This window comes from Oncorhynchus gorbuscha, linkage group LG20 (assembly GCF_021184085.1).
Source record: "Oncorhynchus gorbuscha isolate QuinsamMale2020 ecotype Even-year linkage group LG20, OgorEven_v1.0, whole genome shotgun sequence".
NCBI classification, from domain to species: Eukaryota; Metazoa; Chordata; class Actinopteri; order Salmoniformes; family Salmonidae; genus Oncorhynchus; species Oncorhynchus gorbuscha.
In genome coordinates, this window is record NC_060192.1 from 33,505,091 (window position 1) to 33,530,778 (window position 25,688).

At 44.8% G+C, this 25,688-nt stretch overlaps 1 protein-coding gene across 1 annotated transcript in view; it reads left to right on the top strand.

The window, feature by feature from the left end:
* Positions 1-25,688, top strand: part of caln2 (calneuron 2) — a 55,552-nt gene that overhangs the window by 18,798 nt on the left and 11,066 nt on the right. The window contains exon 3 of the mRNA XM_046317996.1: positions 9,387-9,499. Coding sequence (XP_046173952.1) covers positions 9,387-9,499 — 113 coding nt within the window. The remainder of the gene's footprint in view (positions 1-9,386; positions 9,500-25,688) is intronic.

Below are 25,688 nucleotides of genomic sequence, written 5' to 3' on the forward strand. Positions count from 1 at the left end.
GTAATTGTCTGCATCATTTCCAATCCCCCATATATCTTTTAGGAGAAAAATATATTCACAACTGAGCAAGAGGATAAGTGCATTAGAGTGTCTAGTCTAAACAGACACCTCACAAGTCCTCAACTGACAGCTTCATTAAATAGTACCCGCAAAACACCAGTCTCAACGTCAACAGTGAAGAGGCGACTCCGGGATGCTGGTCTTTCTTGGCAGAGTTGCAAAGAAAAACCATATCTCAGACAGGCCAATTACAGTTTTTTCCAACTGCTTACACACGTTTTCAAAACTGTCGACTTTTTTCAAAACTCTACACACAATTCCCAAAACCGCACACACAAAATGCAAAATGCCTCACATATCCTTCAAAATGTAACACTGCATTCAAAATGCCATAAACACGTGTCAGAATGAAGCATTTGCATCAAATGGCAAACACTGCTTTCATAATAGTACATTTTTGGATATACCATGTAAACACCGTTGTTCTAAATCTAAAGCTCTTTGGTCTTTCATAGGCGTATATCTACATTTCAATACAATGTTCTACAGTGAAAGTAATCTGCTGAGAGGGGTAACAAGTACACTGTAAACACCAATGCAATGTAGAAACAGAAACTATTTATTAGGCCAAACATTACTGTTGTATACAGTAGCATACAACAAAACCATAAACATATGTAACCCAAAAGTATATTCTTTAGAAGACAGTAAAATGTCACGGCTTCTATGAGTAGTGGGTGGAGAAGTCAGGCGCAGAGAGCAGGGTAGTTCACAACATGTGGATTTTTAATTTAGCAAAAACCCAGAGAGATGGTCACGCCACACACACAAGGGCGCGTAAAGACCCAGTCCAAACAACAGGATGGAACTGACCGGAAAAAGAAATACCCCAAAATAATCACACACCATAAACAGAAAAACAAGCCCGCACAATAGCCGGCGGGCCTACTGGGTTTAAATAGCCCACAATCAAAACCTAAACACAAAACAGGTGCAGCTAATCAGACACAACTAAATGAAACAGAAAAGGGGATCGGTGGCAGCTAGTAGGCCAGCGACGACGACCGCCAAGCGCCGCCCGAACAGGAAGAGGCACCATCTTCGGCGGGATTCGTGACAGTAAGGAACACAATTGTGTGTGTGGGGTCCCGGGGGGACAGTCCAGGAATTGGTAGGGGGGCAGTCACCAGTGCTAAGCTACGCTTCATCTCTTCTCTGGCCTGGGTCTGGCCACAATACTTCGTCCACATCACAAGATATGTTTTCTCTTGCCAAACATGGAGGGAAGTATCTCCTAGCGTGGCGTATCCAACCTTGGACAGAGGCACCCTCTATGTCCCCACATGCGTCCTCCATTGCCTGGAGAAGCGGCATGCGGGCATAGGGCTGGCGATCATACACGTTCCAGCGCCAGGCTGAGAAGAATTCCTCTATGGGATTTAGAAAAGGTGAATATGGGGGTAGGTGCAAAACTACAAATTGTGGCTGAGTGGCAAACCAGTTTTGGACCAGAACAGCCCGGTGAAAACTAACATTGTCCCATAAAACCACAAATCTAGCAGGCTCCTGATCTGGATCAGGGACAAGCATTGTGTAAATTGCATCCAGAAAAGTGAGCATATGGCCGGTGTTGTATGGAAGCCAACCTGAAGCCAACCTCATCCACATAAATAAATTCATGGTGAATTACCTGGGCATCCAGCTCCAATACTCTCTGTAACAGACAAAAGGATATACAGATGAGTAAATATGGTCTGATGTACTGGAAGTAGTGTTGCATACATACCTCTACAAAGTCATGTCGCATATTCTTGACTCTGTCAAAGTTCCTCTCAAATGGCACCTTGTAAAGATGTTTCATCGTCACTCTGTGCCGTTGGAGGATGCGTTATGTGGTCGACAGGCTTACAGCATTGATGTTGTTAAATATGGTGTCATTATTCAAGATATGCTCTCTTATCTCTCGAATCCTAATTGCATTGTTGGCCAAAACCATATTTATAATTGCAGTCTCTTGTACATCTGTAAACAAGCGTCCTCGTCCTCCATGATGTCTTTGCCTTTCCACTCTGTACAGAATTCAAACACAGTATGTGTTCAGCATAGGAATTGTAAACAATGTACAAAAAAATGTAGTACAGCATGATAACCAACCTCATTCATTCAATGCAGTGCAGTAAATGGATGGCTTAGAGTTACAAATGTGTATCCAATACTATGCAGTCATACGTATTTTACAGTACATTACTGTAATGCTAAAATAGTCATTAGATAGTTGCATACCTGTTCTCATTTCTGAAGGTTTGAATTATGGACGCCACTGTAAATCGACTCAAGTTGGACTCTCAGTCCAGCCTCTCTCATGGTCAAACCGTGGTTGATCACATGATCAACAAATTTTGCCCTAATCTCCTCAGAGATGGCTCTCCTTCCTTCTCTTCTTCCTCTTCCTCTCCCTCCTACTCCTCTTGCTCTCTGTCCATTGTTGGCATCCATTGTTCAAAACAGGTCATCTGACCTTTGACCCATTTATAGGCCTATACTACAGTAAAGCAGTGATTGGTTAGTGATCAGTTAAGCTATTCGTGTTTGCACATGTGAGGAGTGTGTCTGTGAACTGGTGAATAAGTGTAGCATTTTGTATTGGCTGTGTTTGGAAAAGGAAAGCAAGTCACTTCCTGTTAGATTTTTGTGTTTTAGGAAGAGAATTGTGTGTAGTGTTTTGAAAAAAGTGTTTTATGCAATTGACAACTGAGTCAAAGGCTGAGAAATAGCTTATGGTTTTGGATATTTGGTGTGTAGTTTTGCACTTTGAGTGAGAGGTTTCAAAAATCGTGTGACATGAAAAGATTTTGTGTGAAAGCAGTTGGAGAAAACTGTAAAAGAAAAGATTAAGATGGGCAAAAGAACACAGACACTGGACAGAGGAACTCTGCCTAGAAGGCCAGCATCCCGGACTCGCCTCTTCACTGTTGACATTGAGACTGGGGTTTTGCGGGTACTATTTAATGAAGCTGCCAGTTGAGGACTTGTGAGGCGTCTGTTTCTCAGACGAGATAATCAAATGTACTTGGCCTCTTGCTCAGTTGTGCACCGGTGCCTCCAACTCCTCTTTCTGTTCTGGTTAGAGCCAGTTTGTGCTGTTCTGTGAAGGGAGTAGTACACAGCTTGATTTCTTGGCAATTTCTCCCATGGAATAGCCTTCATTTCTCAGAACAAGAATAGACTGACGAGTTTCAGAAGAAAGTTCTTTGTTTCTGGCCATTCTGAGCCTGTAATCGAACCCACAAATGCTGATGCTCCAAAATCTCAACTAGCCTAAAGAAGGCCAGTTTTATTGCTTCTTTAATCAGAACAACAGCTTCAGCTGTGCTAACATAATTGCTAAAGGGTTTTCTAATGATCAATTAGCCTTTTAAAATGATAAACTTGGATTAGCTAACACAACGTGCCATTGGAACACAGGAGTGATGGTTGCTGATAATGGGCCTCTGTAAGCCTATGTAGAGATTCCACTATAAATAGTCATTTACAAAAACAAGGACATTTCTAAGTGACCTGGCCAAGATAAAGCAAAGCAGTGCGACAAAAACAACAACACACAGTTACACATAAACAAATGTACAGTCAATAACACAAAAGAAAAGAAAAATAGAAAAATATATGTACAGTGTGTGCAAATGTAGAAGAGTAGGGAGGCAATAAATAGGCCATAGAGGAGAAAATAATTACAATTTAGCATTAATACTGGAGTGATAGATGTGCAGATGATGATGTGCAAGTAGAGATACTGGTGTGCAAAAGAGCAAGAGGGTAAGTAATAATATGGGGATGAGTTAGTCGGGTGTGTTACGATATATAAGTTGCCAGTCCTAACAGGACAAAATAGTCCGGAGAATAAATACATGAATAACTCAACCCATCAAACCCAGAACAACACAAACAAGCCCACATAAATACCCAGCAGGCCTAGTGCCCTTAAATACCCTACAAACCCAGAGTAACACAAACAAGCCCACACAAATACCCAGCAGGCCTAGTGCCCTTAAATACCCTACAAACCCAGAGTAACACAAACAAGCCCACATAAATACCCAGCGGGCCTAGTGCCCTTAAATACCCTACAAACCCAGAGTAACACAAACAAGCCCACATAAATACCCAGCAGGCCTAGTGCCCTTAAATACCCTACAAACCCAGAGTAACACAAACAAGCCCACATAAATACCCAGCAGGCCTAGTGCCCTTAAATACCCTACAAACCCAGAGTAACACAAACAAGCCCACATAAATACCCAGCGGGCCTAGTGCCCTTAAATACCCTACAAACCCAGAGTAACACAAACAAGCCCACATAAATACCCAGCAGGCCTAGTGCCCTTAAATACCCTACAAACCCAGAGTAACACAAACAAGCCCACATAAATACCCAGCAGGCCTAGTGCCCTTAAATACCCTACAAACCCAGAACAACACAAACAAGCCCACATAAATACCCAGCAGGCCTAGTGCCCTTAAATACCCTACAAACCCAGAACAACACAAACAAGCCCACACAAATACCCAGCAGGCCTAGTGCCCTTAAATACCCTACAAACCCAGAGTAACACAAACAAGCCCACATAAATACCCAGCAGGCCTAGTGCCCTTAAATACCCTACAAACCCAGAGTAACACAAACAAGCCCACATAAATACCCAGCAGGCCTAGTGCCCTTAAATACCCTACAAACCCAGAGTAACACAAACAAGCCCACATAAATACCCAGCGGGCCTAGTGCCCTTAAATACCCTACAAACCCAGAGTAACACAAACAAGCCCACATAAATACCCAGCAGGCCTAGTGCCCTTAAATACCCTACAAACCCAGAGTAACACAAACAAGCCCACATAAATACCCAGCAGGCCTAGTGCCCTTAAATACCCTACAAACCCAGAACAACACAAACAAGCCCACATAAATACCCAGCAGGCCTAGTGCCCTTAAATACCCTACAAACCCAGAACAACACAAACAAGCCCACACAAATACCCAGCAGGCCTAGTGCCCTTAAATACCCTACAAACCCAGAGTAACACAAACAAGCCCACATAAATACCCAGCGGGCCTAGTGCCCTTAAATACCCTACAAACCCAGAGTAACACAAACAAGCCCACATAAATACCCAGCGGGCCTAGTGCCCTTAAATACCCTACAAACCCAGAGTAACACAAACAAGCCCACACAAATACCCAGCAGGCCTAGTGCCCTTAAATACCCTACAAACCCAGAACAACACAAACAAGCCCACATAAATACCCAGCGGGCCTAGTGCCCTTAAATACCCTACAAACCCAGAGTAACACAAACAAGCCCACACAAATACCCAGCAGGCCTAGTGCCCTTAAATACCCTACAAACCCAGAGTAACACAAACAAGCCCGCACAAATACCCAGCAGGCCTAGTGCCCTTAAATACCCTACAAACCCAGAGTAACACAAACAAGCCCGCACAAATACCCAGCAGGCCTAGTGCCCTTAAATACCCTACAAACCCAGAGTAACACAAACAAGCCCGCACAAATACCCAGCGGGCCTAGTGCCCTTAAATACCCTACAAACCCAGAGTAACACAAACAAGCCCGCACAAATACCCAGCGGGCCTAGTGCCCTTAAATACCCTACAAACCCAGAGTAACACAAACAAGCCCGCACAAATACCCAGCGGGCCTAGTGCCCTTAAATACCCTACAAACCCAGAGTAACACAAACAAGCCCGCACAAATACCCAGCAGGCCTAGTGCCCTTAAATACCCTACAAACCCAGAGTAACACAAACAAGCCCGCACAAATACCCAGCGGGCCTAGTGCCCTTAAATACCCTACAAACCCAGAGTAACACAAACAAGCCCGCACAAATACCCAGCAGGCCTAGTGCCCTTAAATACCCTACAAACCCAGAGTAACACAAACAAGCCCGCACAAATACCCAGCGGGCCTAGTGCCCTTAAATACCCTACAAACCCAGAGTAACACAAACAAGCCCGCATAAATACCCAGCGGGCCTAGTGCCCTTAAATACCCTACAAACCCAGAGTAACACAAACAAGCCCGCATAAATACCCAGCGGGCCTAGTGCCCTTAAATACCCTACAAACCCAGAGTAACACAAACAAGCCCACACAAATACCCAGCGGGCCTAGTGCCCTTAAATACCCTACAAACCCAGAGTAACACAAACAAGCCCGCACAAATACCCAGCGGGCCTAGTGCCCTTAAATACCCTACAAACCCAGAGTAACACAAACAAGCCCGCACAAATACCCAGCGGGCCTAGTGCCCTTAAATACCCTACAAACCCAGAGTAACACAAACAAGCCCGCACAAATACCCAGCGGGCCTAGTGCCCTAAAATACCCTACAAACAAACCCTAATCTAAAACAGGTATACCCAATTACCCAAAACAAACGGAAAGGGAATCGATGGCAGCTAATAGGCCGGCGACGACGACCGCCGAGCACCGCCCGAACAGGAAGAGGCACCATCTTCGGCAAGGTTTGTGACAGGGTGGGTTATTTACAGATGGGATGTGTGCAGGTACTGTGATCGGAGTTCCTCCTCTGTAATTTGGCTTCACATGAGTCTTTCTGTGCAGATGTTCATTTTATATTAATAGAAAAAAATCCATACAATTAGCTTCGGTTAGTGAAGATGGAGACTGAAACGAAAACATATGCTTCAAGTACTGTGCTTTCTCTCTTTTTTGGTGAATCACAGGTGACTCCATCATTTGTAACACGTTTCCGTAAATTGTTTTTGGTAGCATTTCAACGTTGAAGATTAAAAAATCATTTGGTGAACTTTTCCCCATATTCCATCTAGTTCGCTTTATTTTTTATAGTATATTACACTGGATCTTTCTGGAATAAGTTCCTCCATTTCTTTTTGTTTTTCCTCTAACTTATTCTGAGCCTCTATGGGACCGTTTTTATTGCTGTCTATCTGTACTGTTAGTCCTTCAATTTCCTTTGTTAATATGGACTCTTTTGATCTAAATTGCTTTTGTTTTAGAGATAATTATAACAATTATAACTGGCTATACTTATTTCACCATTTACCATAATGAGATACAACTTTGAAATCTATTTATCATAATATATGTTTGTAAATGTTCCATTAAAAAAGTACCGTAGTGATTGAGTGTCCATGTAACTCTACCACGATGTTTGCATTGCTACTAAGTAACCCTCCAATTGGTCCCCACTATTCCACCCGCTAAAGCCCCTCCCCCATTCCGAGTTGGGTTGTCATCGACAACCGGCAGACCACACCCATCTCCAGGATCCCTAGGCCCCCCGGAGAAAGACCGGGACCTTCGAAAAGAGCACACCCACTGAACAGAAGCAGATCAACCGCCAAAAACATCTCCAATACTCTCACCTCAATTTGCTTTATATTTTTAGCAAAAATCTCACGTATCTTAATCTCCATCATTAACAATTAATATGCGTAATAATGTTGACAGTTCATGAAAAGGATTGTTACCCATAACCAGGATTGTTACCCATAACCAGGATTGTTACCCATAACCAGGATTGTTACCTATAACCATGATTGTTACCCATAACCAGGATTGTTACCCATAACCAGGATTGTTACCCATAACCAGGATTGTTACCTCTAACCATGATTGTTACCTATAACCAGGATTGTTACCTATAACCAGGATTGTTACCTATTACCAGGATTGTTACCCATAACCAGGATTGTTACCCATAACCAGGATTGTTACCTATAACCATGATTGTTACCTGTAACCAGGATTGTTACCCATAACCATGATTGTTACCTATAACCAGGATTGTTACCTATTACCAGGATTGTTACCCATAACCAGGATTGTTACCCATAACCAGGATTGTTACCCATAACCAGGATTGTTACCCATAACCAGGATTGTTACCTGTAACCAGGATTGCCATTACATTACATTTTTGTCAAGCAATTATTGTGATTAATCCTATATTGTCCCTAACATCATTACCCCCTAGCATCAGATGTGGGATACACACACACACACACACACACACACACACACACACACACACACACACACACACACACACACACACACACACACACACACACACACACACACACACACACACACACACACACACATCTTTCCCCCACAATCAACCATAAAGTCAGATGCTCAACGGTTGTTACATCCCAGAGCCCAACTCAAGAAATGCCCTGATTTATAAATGCATATACAGTTACAGCTGTTTGAGAAAGCATGCAAGATTGAGCAGAAATGGTCAAGTCCTAGGTGATGGAGATTAGATCCACCCCCCTTCCCCTGAAACACACACACGCAATTGCCCCGTTGTGACCATTTTCTCAAACATCTCCGAGCAGTCAGACCTTTAATGATTTTGTTCCACCAGGGCCACAATAATATGCCCCGTCTCTGATTGTCTGAGTGTGACCCCCCTCCCCATGGGTTACTGCAGCTAGTGTTGCCAGCACTGCCAGTGCCTGGGTGGGGGCACCCCACCGGAATCCACACTGGCTAGGTCATCGAGGTTCTCATTAGCAGCTTTGAGCATTTCCTTGTATATTATGCTCTCCCATCAGGGGGCTCTGGCTTTGCAGGACCAACCCTGCCAGACAGGCTCAGAATCTTAAAGGGCCGGTGTTGCTCTACTAGGTCTCACACTGAGCCTTAGTATCTGATTTCCTAAATATATTTTTTTCCAAGGTTAATGAGTCAGTTCCACCTCCTGGTCTCAGCAGTGTGGGGGGGGGGGGGGGGGGTTCATAGTGTATGTCCACTGTGTCTGTGGTTGTATTCACCAGTATTACCATATTCTCTGTAAACCAATCAGCCCCATACAAGGTACTCTCCTTGATAGCTTTGACTCAATGCTTAAGGTATGGCTTTGCGGGTGCCTGCGCACACACTCACACACGCACACACACACAGGTTGCTCTCTGAAAGGTGAATCAATGACATTGTGTGTGGGAAATGCCATTGATTTTGGCGCCTCAGCCTGGGGATCAATCCAGACTATTCTGTTTAACACACAAACCCCAACAACACAACTATAAACTCTTAATCCTAAACCAGATCATGAGAAAAGCTTCAGTTCAAAAGAGAAAAAGTATTTTCAACACTTAATTGTCATGTGGCCATATGGTCAAGTGTTCATGTGGGACAAGCACACTAATGTGTGTGTGTGTGTGTGTGTGTGTGTGTGTGTGTGTGTGTGTGTGTGTGTGTGTGTGTGTGTGTGTGTGTGTGTGTGTGTGTGTGTGTGTGTGTGTGTGTGTGTGTGTGTGTGTGTGTGTGTGTGTGTGTGTGTGTGTGTGTGTGTGTGTGTGTGTGTGTGTGTGTCTAGGTGATGGTCAGGTTGACTTTGAGGAGTTTGTGACGATATTGGGACCCAAACTGCTGTCGTCTGAGACCAGAGAAGGTTTCCTTGGAAGCACCATCGATAACATCTTCTGGCAGGTAGGAACACACTCTCCTCTCCTTCTCCTCTCTTCCTCTCTTCATCTCATCTCTTCATCTCTTCTCTCTTCCTCTCTCCTCACCTCTCTTCCACTCTCCATCTGCTCCTCTCCTCTTTCCCCTTTCCTCTCTTCACCTTTACGCTCTTCCTTTCTCATCTCCTCTCTTCTCCTCTCTTCCCCTCTCCTCTCTTCCTCTCTTCTCTCTTCCTGTCTTTACTCTTCCCCTCTCCCCACTGCCTCTCTCCTCTCTTCCTCTCTCCTCTCTTCCTCTCTCCTCTCCTCTCTTATCCTCTTTTGTCCTCTCTTCTCCTCTCTTCTCCCCTCCTCTCTTCTCCTCTCCTCTCTTCTCATGTCCTCTCTAATCCTCTCTTCTCCTTCTTCTCCTCTCTTCTCCTCTCCTCTCTTCTCCTGTCCTCTCTAATCCTCTCTTCTCCCCTCCTCTCTTCTCCTCTCCTCTCTTCTCCTCTTCTGTCCTCTCTAATCCTCTCTTCTCCCCTCCTCTCTTCTCCTCTCCTCTCTTCTCCCCTCCTTCTTCTTGCTTTCCTCTTCTCCCTCACTCTGTGAGGTTATTCTGCAGTCAGTACACTTGCTAGATATTGGCTTACAGACACACACAAGCAAACACACACACGAAGATACAGACCCCCTACCTTTTCCTCTCGTCCCATGATGATGGAGTAAAGGATTTTTGTACTTCAAAGAAAAGAGACGTGCCGGTATGTGTTTGTTCCTGGGAGGGTATGTACAGGCTTCAAAGTAAAAAGACGAGAACGGTCTCCACTTCAGAGGAAAGACGGGCTTTTCGGAGAGGTTTCTGTTTGGAGTGGAGACCTGATGCATTTTTTATGTTCTCCCGATCAGAAAAAAATATGTGTTTTGGGGGAACTCAAGCAAAGTTCAACTCAAGTCATTATAGCTCAGTGGTTTTTGCTGCAAAGACTCCCTAGGGGCTATTCTCAATCCAAACCTGGTTCTCTTAGGATATAATAGGTAGAGATGCAGAGAGGGGAAGACAAAACAAGGAACTGATTGACAGGCAGAGACAGAAACCCAGACACACAGTGAAAAGGGGGCATAGAGAGAGAATGGTAATATAGAAGAGAAAGGGAGTAAAATAGAGTAAGGGAATAACAGATTCCCATAAGTGATTCATGGTGGTGGCAGACAGTCTGTGTCTCTGGAGGGGAGTTTAAAAACTCACCTCACAGGATACAATGAGTTATGGAGAGAGAGAGAGAGAGAGAGAGAGAGAGAGAGAGAGAGGCAGAGAGAGAGGCAGAGAGAGAGAGGAAGAGAGAGGCAGAGATAGAGAGGCAGAGAGAGGCAGAGAGGCAGAGAGAGAGAGGCAGAGAGAGAGAGGCAGAGAGAGAGAGAGGCAGAGAGAGGCAGAGAGAGAGAGAGAGAGGCAGAGAGAGGCAGAGAGAGAGAGAGAGAGAGAGAGAGAGAGAGGCAGAGAGAGAGAGAGAGAGAGAGAGAGAGAGAGAGAGAGAGAGAGAGAGAGAGAGCAGAGAGAGAAAGAGAAAGAGAGAGAGAGAGAGGCAGAGAGAGAAAGAGAAAGAGAGAGAGAGAGAGGCAGAGAGAGAGAGAGAGGCAGAGAGAGAGAGAGAGAGAGAGAGAGAGAGAGTTTTTATAAAACCTTTATTTTTTACTCAAGTGTTAACATAAAAAAATTGACACACTGCATTTTCAGAAATGAAACAACAAATGTAATTCCTAAACAAAAATAAATTCATAACATATACATTCAACTTATTTCATCAGCAAAAAATAATTTCCCCTCCTCCACAAAACAAAGCGCTCTTTCGTAGGCCCACTTCTCCTCAAATAATAGGAGATCTTTTACAGCTGAAAAGAACTCAAAATCTACTTTTATTCTTACTTTCACTAATCCTTTAAAAACACATCTTACATCCTTCCCATATCCCGTTTCTATCTTATGTTTCCTACTCAGAAAAATTGACATCTTAGCTTGTCCCAAAATAAAATGTAACATTTGACATTTTCTTTTCTGTTGTTTACTATATTGAAACCCCAAAATAAAAACAGTGTTATTGAAAAACTCCCCTACAGCTTTAAACAAAGATTCCAGCATTTCCAATAGAGGTTTTATCCTCTCACACTCCATAAAACAGTGAAAAATGTTTTCTCTTTTTTACCAAAAGGACATCCATCTCTAACATCTGAATTAATAACAGATACAAAAGCATTAACTGCAATGATGCCATGTAAAACCCTCCATTGCATATCACCAGTACCCTTTTGTAACGGTGGTTTGTACAGTGCCCTCCATGCTGGCTTTACCCTATCATCAATGCCCAATTTTACCCACCATGGAGTGTCTTTTCTATTTTTCAATTTATCTTTATTCAACATCTTGACACACCCCCTATACAAGTCCTTTCCATTCACCTCATCCAAACCCACCTCCTCCAACCCTCTCAAATCCAGCAATAACGCCTTTCTTTCTGACTCTGGGATATTTGGTGTAATCCCTAGTCTTGGAAATGAGACGTCTTCATCTTGCACCTTCTTCTTGTGGCTACTAATCACACCCCATTCTTCCGCTGACAGAGCCTTCCTACAGCTCCCCAGCATTTGTCCGACAATCCTTTCCAACCTCATCCCCAAATGTTCTGCCACCCATCATCCATCCATTAAGGCGGGCCCAGCCATGGCCATTAACTGTCTTAAGGTGATGATTTTCCCCTTCACCAGAATCTTGGAGAAATGTGGAACAGCTGCAGTTGCACAATCCAGTCTTGCCCCATACACCAGAGGTTCCTCCAACAGCCAATGCACTGACTCCGCTGAAGTTCGTCTGGACACCTTCATTATGCTCCACACTCTGAGAAGTCCTCTGTAAAACGGAGGTACTCCCTCCCTAGAAATCTGGCTACTATCAACCAGAAATAAAGCCTTCTTTAAACCTAATCCTCCAACCCGTTGTAATATAAGACCTGCCACCCCTCTCCACACCACATTTTCCGGTCCATAAAGCAACCTTTGAATAAACTGAAACCGGAAAGCAGCAGCCCTACTAGCAAGATGTACAAGACCTTGTCCCCCCTCTTATTTTGACAAATACAAAACACTTTGTGGAACCCAGTGATATTTATCCCAAAAGAAATCCACAATAATTGCCTGTATCTTAGCCAGAAGGCCAGATGGTGGTTCTAAAACTGACAACCGATGCCACAGTGCAGATGCAATCACATTGTTAACTATAATAGTGCGCCCCCTATATGACATACGAGATAATAACCAACGCCATCTCCTCATCCTCCCTTCCACCATTTCAACCACCCCACTCCAATTTTTTTCCATAGTCCCCTCATCTCCTAGGTACACTCCAAGATATTTAAAACCTCCCTTACACCATTCTAGCCCCCCCTGGCAAAGCCATGATCCCTCCAGACCATTCTCCAATCTGTAACGCACAACTCTTTTCCCAATTTGCCTTTGCAGCGGATATTCCCCTAAAACGATCAACTATTAGACTCAAGCTATCCACCTCCGCTTGATTTTTCACTAACACAACTACATCATCAGCATAGGCTGAGAGACGAATAGGAGGAATATCCTCTGAAAAGTGCACCCCTGTAATGCGACTTCTAATGCTATTTAGTAGTGGCTCTATAGCAATGGCATATAACATTCCTGACAAAGAACATCCCTGCCTAATACCTCTGCACACTTTAAAAGGAGCACTCAAACCACCGTTAACTTTCAATACACTTTCAATGTCACTATATATCAACTTTATCATGGCAATAAAACCAGAGCTGAACCCAAACGCCTCAAACGTGTGCCATATATATTGATGTTCAACTCGGTCAAATGCCTTTTCCTGATCAATTGAAATTAGACCAGCATCCAACCCAACAGCCCTAGAGACGTCCAAAAAAATCACGAATCAGAGAAATGTTATCCCCTATCTGCCTGCCAGGAACACAGTAGGACTGATCCGTATGTATGATTTGCCCCATCACCTCCCTCAGCCTGTTGGACAAAGCTTTTGACAATATCTTATAATCAGTGCACAATAAAGCCACCGGCCTCCAGTTCTTCACCTCCCTCGGGTCACCCTTTTTGGGCAGTAGGGTGAGGACAGCCCTTCAGCAGCTTATTGGTATTAACCCTCCGGTTATACTATCATTAGCTACTTATAATAATAATAATAATAATATATGCCATTTAGCAGACGCTTTTATCCAAAGCGACTTACAGTCATGTGTGCATACATTCTACGTATGGTACTTCTAACCAATCCTCTCCCAACATAGCCCAAAAAGACTTAAAAAAGTCAACGGGAAGCCCATCAATGCCTGGTGCCCTTCCATTTTCCATGCCTTTTAATGCAGTGTATAAATCCTGCAAAGACAATGGTTGCTCAAGCTCAACCTGAGCTTCTGCAACCACCTTTGGGAGCCCATCAAAGAACTGCTGTGTCACTGTTTTATCCTCTTTGTACTCACACTTGTAGAGCTCAGCATAGAACTCTACTGCCCTCTTTCTAATTTCACTAGGGCTAGTGAGCTCTTGTCCATCAGCTGATTTGAGACAATGAATCATTTTTCTTTGTACATTCTTTTTCTCTAAACCAAAGAAAAATTTGGATGAGGCATCCATTTCACATATTCCCTGAAACTTACTTCTCACCAATGCCCCCTGTGCTCTGATACCCAGCAGGTCTGCCAATGCAGCTTTTCTCCTCTTGAGGGCCTGAGTATGGCCTCGATCTCCTGTGGTCTCAACCAACGTCATGAGTTCCACTATTTCAATCTCTAGGGCTTTCATTGATCTGGTGATATCTTTGGTGACATTCCTTGTGTATTGATTTCAAAATTGTTGAATCTGGATTTTCCCTATATCCCACCACTGTTGAATGGATACAAAACTGGCCTTTTGAGACCTCCACCTCTCCCAAAAAAAACTGAAACAGTTCCTGAAGTGAGCATCACTCAATAAAGTTATATTAAAATGCCAGTATGCGCTTTTGGGTTTTACATCGTTAATGAACACCACCTCTGTTATTAAACAATGATCAGAAAATCCCACTGGAGTTATCACACGTGATTTACAGACCTGAGATTGATGCTCAAAAACATAAAACCTATCTAACCTGGCCATAGAGATGATGTTCTCTCTCCATGCGCCCAGGTGTACTGCCTTGTTCCTCCTTGTTGACTCCGCCAAATATCACACAATTCATTTGTTACAATGAGGCGTTTTAAAAACATCCTTGAGGCTATATGAGGTTCTTGGTGATTTCTATCTAAATCACTAACTGTGCAGTTAAAATCACCAGCAATAAACAAATCATCTTCTTTGTTACATTTCTCAATGGTATTTGATAGTGTCTCTAAAAAACCCTCTCAACTGTCACCACTGGGGCATATACATTTATCAGACACATAGTGATGTTTTCATAACTTGCTCTAACTTTTAATAACCTCCCCTCAACTACCTCTTCAACCTCATATGACAACGGCAAAAACCCTTTTGAGAACAAGATAACCACACCCCCACTTTTTGAGTTTTTATGACTACACACCACTGTCCCCCCCCACTCCTGTTGCCACATAACTTCATTTTCCAAATTACTATGCGTATCTTGTAGAAAAATTATGTCACTTCCCTTTCCCCTTTTGTCAACTTCAGAAATGGACGTATCCTCTCGATCCCATACCTCCCTTCCACCCCATTTATCTCACTATATTGTTGTGACGCATCAGATGACTCACTCTCGCTATCCTCCCCAGAAGAAAACTCCACCATCTCTACAACTTGTTCATCTTCAATTGATTTATCAAACTCTACCTTTCTCTTAGAATTAGACCCTTCACCACCCCTTAAATTCTTCCTTTTACTCCTCTGTATTTTGAAAACATCCACTTCCTTTTCCATTATTTCAATCTCCTCTTGACTCCCAATTTCATTTTCCAGCACCACCTCAGCGACGGCAGTCGCAATCTCACCTACTGTTTCCCCTCCCTCTTTGTTCTGATCTACCACAATTGCCCCCGTATCCACACTGCCTTCCTCTCCTGCTTTTCCAACCACATCTGCCCACCTTCTCTCTTCCCCTGCAACCTTAGCATGTTCATCCCTTCGCGGTGGGGCGTTAGTTGTACTCGCACTAAAACTACTACCAGGCTCAGCGCGCTCATTTTCGAGACAACTACGCACCAAATGCCCCTCTCTTCCACATCCAAAGCATTTCATTGATTCAGTAGATGCATAGAAGACATAATCAAATCCATCAATCTTAAAGCTAAACGCTAAATTCAGTTCATCTCCTTCCTTTTTTAAAATCATATGCACTTGTCTCCTATGAGACACGACATGTTTCAACAACGGAGATTTGCATCCAAAAGGAACTTTCTTTATTGTAGATACTATTTGACCATGGCGCGATAACTCTCGCCATAACACTTCATCTCTAACAAATGGTGGCACGTTAGAAAGCATGACTTTCTTCGCTGGATTCATAAGCGGAAATACCGGCGTCTGTGTCTCCCTTAACACAACACCCATCTCAACTATTTTATTCACCTTTTCAATTGAATCTAAGAATATCACTACAGCGCTATTCATCCTTGAGGCTGATTTGATGCTATCATACCCAGTGATAGCACCCACAGCCAAGCTACATTCTTCCACTGAACACCCGGCCGCAGCAGGAATCTTTACTCCATGCCTCCGACTAAGTTTTTCAAACTCTCCATTTACACGAGTGGCCATAACAACCAGCCCCACCCGCTGGTTGTGCCCTCGCGAAAAACCAACCTCAAAGATCCCACCACCCCTATACGTGCTTAGTGATAGTTTAAACAAGATACCTTTAAAACAACTAAACTAATTAATATATATATATATATATACATACCAAAACCCAATAGAGTGAAAAGAAATTCCATTCGCTCTCACAATCACCCCTGCTTGACGACTCACTCCCAGCATGCACTCCCAGCATGCACTCCGACGAGAGAGAGAGAGAGAGAGGAAGCGAGAGAGGCAGAGAGAGAGAGAGAGATTGGCTATACTAAAACTCTTTAACATCATCCTTAGCTCTGGCAACTTCCCCAATATTTGGAACCAAGGACTGATCACACCAATCCACAAAAGTGGAGACAAATTTGACCCCAATAACTACCGTGGGATATGCGTCAACAACAACCTTGGGAAAATCCTCTGCATTATCATTAACAGCAGACTCGTACATTTCCTCAATGAAAACAATGTACTGAGCAAATGTTAAATTGGCCTTTTACCAAATTACCACAGACCACATATTCACCCTGCACACCCTAATTTACAACCACACAAACCAAAACAAAGGCAAAGTCTTCTCATGCTTTGTTGATTTCAAAAAAGCCTTTGACTCAATTTGGCATGAGGGTCTGCTATACAAATTGATGGAAAGTGGTGTTGGGCGTAAAACAGACGACATCATAAAATCCATGTACACAAACAACAAGTGTGCAGTTAAAATAGGCAAAAAACACACAAATGTATTCCCACAGGGCCGTGGGGTGAGACAGGGATGCAGCTTAATAAGACCCACCTTCTTCAACATATATATCAACAAATTGGCGAGGGCAGTATAGCAGTCTGCAGCACCCGGCCTCACCCTACTAGAATCTGAAGTCAAATGTCTACTGTTTGCTGATGATCTGGTGCTTCTGTCACCAACCAAGGAGGGCCTACAGCAGCACCTAGATATTCTGCACAGATTCTGCCAGACCTCGGCCCTGACAGTAAATCTCAGTAACACCAAAATAATGGTGTTCCAAAAAAGGTCCAGTCACCAGGACCACAAATGCAAATTCCATCTAGACAACATTGCCCTAGAGCACACAAAAAACTATACATACCCTGGCCTAAACATCAGCGCCACAAATAACTTTCACGAAGCTGTGAATGATTTGAGAGACCAGGCAAGAATGGCATTCTATGTCATTAAAAGGAACATAAAATTCAACATACCAATTAGGATCTGGCTAAAAATACTTGAATCAGTTACAGAACCCATTGCCCTTTATGGTTGTGAGGTCTGAGGTCCGCTCACCAACTAAGACTTCACAAAATGGGACAAACACCAAATTGAGACACTGCATGCAGAATTCTGCGAACATATCCCCAGTGTACAACGTAAAACACCAAATTATGCATGCAGAGCAGAATTAGGTCGATACCCACTAATTATCAAAATCCAGAAAAGAGACATTAAATTCTACAACCACCTAAAAGGAAGCGATTCCCAAACCTTCCATAACAAAGCCATCACCTACAGAGAGATGAACCTGGAGAAGAGTCTAAGCAAGCTGGTACTGGGACTCTGTTCACAAACACAGCCCCCACAGAGCCCCAGGACAGCAACACAATTAGACCCAAGCAAATCATGAGAAAACAAAAAGATAATTACTTGACACATTGGAAAGAGTCAACAAAAAACAGAGCAAACTAGAATGCTATTTGGCCCTAAACAGAGAGTAAACATTAGCAGAATACCTGACCACAGTGACTGACCCAAACATAAGGAAAGCTTTGATTATGTACAGACTCAGGCTCTCAAGAGAAGACAGGCTATGTGCACACTGCCCACAAAATTAGGTGGAAACTGAGCTGCACTTCTGAACCTCCTGCCCAATGTATGACCATATTAGAGACACATATTTCCCTCAGATTACACAGATCCACAAAGAACTTGAAAACAAACCCAATTTTGATAAACTCCCATATCTCCTGGGTGAAATTCCACAGTGTGCATCACAGCAGCAATATTTGTGACCTGTTGCGACGAGAAAAGGGCAACCAGTGAAGAACAAACACCATTGTAAATACAACCCATATTTATGCTTATTTATTTTCCCTTGTGTACCCTTAACCATTTGTACATTGCTACAACACTGTAAATATACGTCATATGACATTTATGTCTTTATTGTTTTGCAAATTCTTCATGTGTAATGTTTACAATTTGTTTTTATTGTTTATTTCACTTTTGTATATTATCTACCTCACTTGCTTTGGCACCCTGAGAGAGAGAGAGAGAGAGAGAGAGAGAGAGAGAGAGAGAGAGAGAGAGAGAGAGAGAGAGAGAGAGAGAGAGAGAGAGAGAGAGAGAGAGAGAGAGAGAGAGAGAGAGAGAGAGAGAGAGAGAGAGAGAGAGAGAGAGAGAGAGAGAGAGAGACAGAGAGACAGGGAGAGACTGAGGGAGAGAGAGAGAGAGAGAGAGAGAGAGACAGAGAGACAAGAGACAGGGAGAGACTGAGAGAGACAAGAGACAGGAGAGACTGAGGGAGAGAGAGAGAGAGAGAGACAGAGGGAGAGAGAGAGAGAGAGAGAGACCGAGAGAGACCGAGAAAGACAGAGAGAGAGAGAGAGACCGAGAGAGACTGAGGGAGAGAGAGAGAGAGAGAGACCGAGAGAGACCGAGAAAGACAGAGAGAGAGAGAGAGACCGAGAGAGACTGAGGGAGAGAGAGAGAGAGAGAGAGAGACAGAGAGAGAGACAGGGAGAGAGAGAGAGAGAGAGAGAGACAGAGAGACAAGAGACAGGGAGAGACTGAGAGAGACAAGAGACAGGGAGAGACTGAGGGAGAGAGAGAGAGAGAGAGACTGAGGGAGAGAGAGAGAGAGAGAGACCGAGAGAGACCGAGAAAGACAGAGAGAGAGAGAGAGACCGAGAGAGACTGAGGGAGAGAGAGAGAGAGAGAGACCGAGAGAGACCGAGAAAGACAGAGAGAGAGAGAGAGACCGAGAGAGACTGAGGGAGAGAGAGAGAGAGAGAGACCGAGAGAGACCGAGAAAGACAGAGAGAGAGAGAGAGACCGAGAGAGACCGAGAGAGAGAGAGAGAGAGACCGAGAGAGACCGAGAAAGACAGAGAGAGAGAGAGAGACCGAGAGAGAGAGAGAGAGAGACAGAGACACAGAGAGAGAGACACAGAGAGAGAGAGACAGAGAGAGAGACAGAGAGAGACAGGGAGAGAGAGAGAGAGAGAGACAGAGAGACAAGAGACAGGGAGAGAGACAGAGAGAGAGAGAGAGAGAGAGAGAGAGACAAGAGACAGGGAGAGACTGAGAGAGAGAGACGAGACAGGGAGAGACTGAGAGAGAGAGACAAGAGACAGGGAGAGACTGAGGGAGAGAGAGAGAGAGAGACAGAGATAGACCGAGAGAGAGAGACAAGAGACAGGGAGAGACTGAGGGAGAGAGAGAGAGAGAGACAGAGATAGACCGAGAGAGACCGAGAAAGACAGAGAGAGAGAGAGACTGAGGGAGAGAGAGAGAGAGAGACAGAGATAGACCGAGAGAGACCGAGAAAGACAGAGAGAGAGAGAGACCGAGAGAGACCGAGAAAGACAGAGAGAGAGAGAGAGACCGAGAAAGACAGAGAGAGAGAGAGACCGAGAGAGAGAGAGAGAGAGAGACAGAGACAGAGAGAGACACAGAGAGAGAGAGACAGAGAGAGAGACAGAGAGAGAGACAGAGAGAGACAGGGAGAGAGAGAGAGAGAGAGAGACAGAGAGACAAGAGACAGGGAGAGACAGAGAGAGGGAGAGACAGACAGACAGAGAGAGACTGAGATAGACAGAGACAGAGAGAGACACAGAGAGAGAGAGACAGAGAGAGAGACAGAGAGAGAGAGACTGAGAGACAGAGAGAGACAGGGAGAGAGAGAGAGAGAGAGACCGAGAGACAAGAGACAGGGAGAGACAGAGAGAGGGAGAGACAGACAGAGACAGAGAGAGACTGAGATAGACAGAGACGGAGAGACAGAGACAGAGACAGAGAGAGACACAGAGAGAGAGAGACAGAGAGAGACAGGGAGAGACAGGGAGAGACAGAGAGAGACAGAGAGAGAGAGACAGAGAGAGAGAGAGAGGGAGAGACGGAGAGAGAGAGACAGAGAGAGAGATAGAGACAGAGAGACAAGAGAGAGAGAGACAGGGATAGACAGAGACAGGGATAGACAGAGAGAGAGAGAGACAGAGAGAGAGAGAGACAGACAGAGAGAGAGAGAGACAGAGAGAGAGAGAGACAGACAGAGAGAGAGACAGAGAGAGAGAGACAGAGAGAGAGAGAGAGAGACTGAGACAGAGAGAGACAGAGAGAGAGCGGGAGAGAGAGAGGTGTAAAGGAGGAGAGTGAGCAGACCTTGATGGGCTCTAATGAGTCATTATGGATGTTTAACTCGGATAATATCAGCTGGATGGAGATGACAAATGTGTGTGTGTGGACTCACATCTGTGAGTTTGTGCCTAGGTAAATTGCTGTCTCTTCGGAATATTAACTTGGTGCATCATCTCCCTCAGTGCTCAATGTTCCCAGGAAGTTGTTTGTTCCTTGAATGCCTGGAGAGACTGAATAGAACCCCAGAGTCCTCCTGATATCTGCTGTGTAATCCCTGCCTGGAGAGACTGAATGGAACCCCAGAGTCCTGATATCTGCTGTGTAATCCCTGCCTGGAGAGACTGAATGGAACCCCAGAGTCCTGATATCTGCTGAGTAATCCCTGCCTGGAGAGACTGAATGGAACCCCAGAGTCCTTCTGATATCTGCTGTGTAATCCCTGCCTGGAGAGACTGAATGGAACCCCAGAGTCCTGATATCTGCTGAGTAATCCCTGCCTGGAGAGACTGAATGGAACCCCAGAGTCCTTCTGATATCTGCTGAGTAATCCCTGCCTGGAGAGACTGAATAGAACCCCAGAGTCCTGATATCTGCTGAGTAATCCCTGCCTGGAGAGACTGAATGGAACCCCAGAGTCCTGATATCTGCTGAGTAATCCCTGCCTGGAGAGACTGAATGGAACCCCAGAGTCCTGATATCTGCTGTGTAATCCCTGCCTGGAGAGACTGAATGGAACCCCAGAGTCCTGATATCTGCTGTGTAATCCCTGCCTGGAGAGACTGAATGGAACCCCAGAGTCCTGATATCTGCTGTGTAATCCCTGCCTGGAGAGACTGAATGGAACCCCAGAGTCCTGATATCTGCTGAGTAATCCCTGCCTGGAGAGACTGAATGGAACCCCAGAGTCCTGATATCTGCTGAGTAATCCCTGCCTGGAGAGACTGAATGGAACCCCAGATTCCTGATATCTGCTGAGTAATCCCTGCCTGGAGAGACTGAATGGAACCCTAGATTCCTGATATCTGCTGTGTAATCCCTGCCTGGAGAGACTGAATGGAACCCTAGATTCCTGATATCTGCTGAGTAATCCCTGCCTGGAGAGACTGAATGGAACCCTAGATTCCTGATATCTGCTGTGTAATCCCTGCCTGGAGAGACTGAATGGAACCCCAGAGTCCTTCTGATATCTGCTGAGTAATCCCTGCCTGGAGAGACTGAATGGAACCCCAGAGTCCTTCTGATATCTGCTGAGTAATCCCTGCCTGGAGAGACTGAATAGAACCCCAGAGTCCTGATATCTGCTGAGTAATCCCTGCCTGGAGAGACTGAATGGAACCCCAGAGTCCTGATATCTGCTGAGTAATCCCTGCCTGGAGAGACTGAATGGAACCCCAGAGTCCTGATATCTGCTGTGTAATCCCTGCCTGGAGAGACTGAATGGAACCCCAGAGTCCTGATATCTGCTGTGTAATCCCTGCCTGGAGAGACTGAATGGAACCCCAGAGTCCTGATATCTGCTGAGTAATCCCTGCCTGGAGAGACTGAATGGAACCCTAGATTCCTGATATCTGCTGTGTAATCCCTGCCTGGAGAGACTGAATGGAACCCCAGAGTCCTGATATCTGCTGTGTAATCCCTGCCTGGAGAGACTGAATGGAACCCCAGAGTCCTGATATCTGCTGTGTAATCCCTGCCTGGAGAGACTGAATGGAACCCCAGAGTCCTGATATCTGCTGTGTAATCCCTGCCTGGAGAGACTGAATGGAACCCCAGAGTCCTTCTGATATCTGCTGAGTAATCCCTGCCTGGAGAGACTGAATAGAACCCCAGAGTCCTGATATCTGCTGAGTAATCCCTGCCTGGAGAGACTGAATAGAACCCCAGAGTCCTGATATCTGCTGTGTAATCCCTGCCTGGAGAGACTGAATGGAACCCCAGAGTCCTGATATCTGCTGTGTAATCCCTGCCTGGAGAGACTAATGGAACCCTCCTGCCTGGAATCCCTGAGACTGAATGGAACCCCAGAGTCCTGATATCTGCTGTGTAATCCCTGCCTGGAGAGACTGAATGGAACCCCAGAGTCCTGATATCTGCTGTGTAATCCCTGCCTGGAGAGACTGAATGGAACCCCAGAGTCCTGATATCTGCTGTGTAATCCCTGCCTGGAGAGACTGAATGGAACCCCAGAGTCCTGATATCTGCTGTGTAATCCCTGCCTGGAGAGACTGAATGGAACCCCAGAGTCCTGATATCTGCTGAGTAATCCCTGCCTGGAGAGACTGAATGGAACCCCAGAGTCCTGATATCTGCTGTGTAATCCCTGCCTGGAGTTGCCAGATCTGTTTTGTGAGGTTGCCAGGTTTCTGCTGAGAGTCTGCAAATTAGATTGGAAAATGGAACACTCCCTCCTCGCCAGCAAAACACACCACCACACCGCAAATTAATAGCTCTGGGATCAGTGTGTGTGTGTGTGTGTGTGTGTGTGTGTGTGTGTGTGTGTGTGTGTGTGTGTGTGTGTGTGTGTGTGTGTGTGTGTGTGTGTGTGTGTGTGTGTGTGTGTGTGTGTGTGTGTGTGTGTGTGTGTGTGTGTGTGGGTGTGTGTGGGTGTGTGTGGGTGTGGACCACTGCCCATAGCAGCAACACTGTTGATATTTGCATAATTAACCCCTCCCCCCCCCATGATAGAACAAAGATGAGAATCTGACAACTGATAAAAATCATGTCCAGAGACAACAGACAGTTGCCTGTATTCACAGAGAGTCTCAGAGTTGGTCCAATCGTTTTCATTGTGATTTAAAATGCTAAACTGATCCTAGATCAGCACTCCTACTCTAAGATGTGAATATGGGCCCTGGGCTTGTCGATCCGGAAACAAACATGTACCGCTTGGAGAAGTCAGGAAGAGATAAAAGAAAGCCTGGTGGACACTGAACGCAGCCGTGAGTTATCAGTTGTGAGAGGTTTGAAGTAGTCGAGAAGGACAGCGAGTCGAACATCTATCTGGCTGTGATTGATGTGTCTGGACACCCTCAGTCTGTCACTTATTGCTGTTAACACACACACACATGCTCACACAAACACACGTACACAAGCACACACACACATGCGCACACACACAAACAAACACACATGCGCACACACACACACACACACACACACACACACACACACACACACACACACACACACACACACACACACACAGACACACACACACACATATGCTACATCACACAGCAGGGTTGACTGAAGACAACAGGCTCTGACAGGTCTCAGCACGTCCTCTCTTCCAATCTCTGTGTGTGTGCGTGCGTGTGTTAACACAGGCTTGTCTTGCCTTTGAAATAAGACTGACCGACAGACTGACAGACGGACGGACGGACGGACGGACGGGCGGACGGACGGACGGACGGACGGACAGACAGACAGACAATACCATCATCTCTCTGCCCTCAACTGACCTTCACCGTCTGTATATTAAAATGTTGTATAAACCCAACATGTAAAGGGTTGGTCCCATGTTTCATGAGCTGAAAGAAAATATCCCAGAAATGTTCCAAACGGTCAAACAGCTGATTTCTCTCAAATTTTGTGCACAAATTTGTTTACATCCCTGTTAGAGAGCATTTCTCCTTTGCCAAGATAATCCCATCCACCTGACAGGTGTGGCATTTCAAGAAGCTGATTAAACAGCATGATACTTACACAGGTGCACCTTGTGCTGGGGACAATGAAAGGCCACTCTAAAATGCCACAGATGTCTCAAGTTTTGAAGGAGCGTGCAATTGGCATGTTGACTGCAGGAATGTCTACCAGAGCTGTTTCCAGATCATTTAATGTTAATTTCTCTACCATAAGCCTCCTCCAGCATCATTGTAGAGAAATGGGCAGTACGTCCAACTGGCCTCACAAGTGAATGACGTCGTGTGGGTGAGCGGTTTGCTGATGTCAACGTTGTAAACAGAGTGCCCCATGATGGTGGTGGGGTTATGGTATGGGCAGGCATAAGCTACAGACAAAGTACACAATTGCATTTAATCTATGGCAATTTGAATGCACAGAGATACCGTGACAAAATCCTGAGACCCATTGTTGTGCCATTCATCCGCCGCCATCATCTCATGTTTCAGCATGATTCACAATGCACAACCCCATGTCGCAAGGATCTGTACACAATTCCTGGAACCTGAAAATGTCCCAGTTCTACCATGGCCTGCATACTCACCAGAAATATCACCCATTGAGCATGTTTGGGATGCTCTGGATCGACGTGTACGACAGTGTGTTCGAGTTCCCACCCATATCCAATAACTTCACACAGCCATTGAAGAGGAGTGGGACAACATTCCACAGGCCACAATCAACAGCCTGATCAACTCTATGTAAAGGAGATGTGTCGCGCTGCATGAGGCAAATGGTTGTCACACCAGATACTGACTGGTTTTCTGATCCACCCCCCTAACTTTTTTTTTAAAGGTATCTGTGACCAACAGATGTATATCTGTATTCACAGTCATGTGAAATCCATAGATTAGGACCTAATGAATGTATTTCATATTTTTTTGTTCAATACAGATGGCTACATCCTATAGATGGCTAGATCCAAGTATTGTTTGATTTGCTTGCCATCTATAGTGGTGATGACAGCAGTCTGACTGTTTACTACAGGAAGCTTTATGTTATATTGTAGTTGGAATGAAGTGAAGTGTTGTATTACTGTATTCAACAGTTACTTATAGACTGTGTAGTGTGAGTCTGTATGCTGAGTGTTTTTTTTTCAGACTGACCCTGCATGACCCTTGACCCCCGACGTCACTTATTGATTGGAGATGATTGATTTATTGACCTTATCTTCATATCTCATTTAAACCGTCAAATAAGGATGTCTTATCAATCAATCACATGTATTTTATAAAGCCTTTTTTACATCAACAGTCTCAAAGTGCTTTACAGAAACGCAGCCTAAAACCCCTCAGAGCAAAGCAATGCAGATGCAGGCTATGAGAGTCTTCTAATATATACAGCATCTTCTAGCACTATGACTTGTC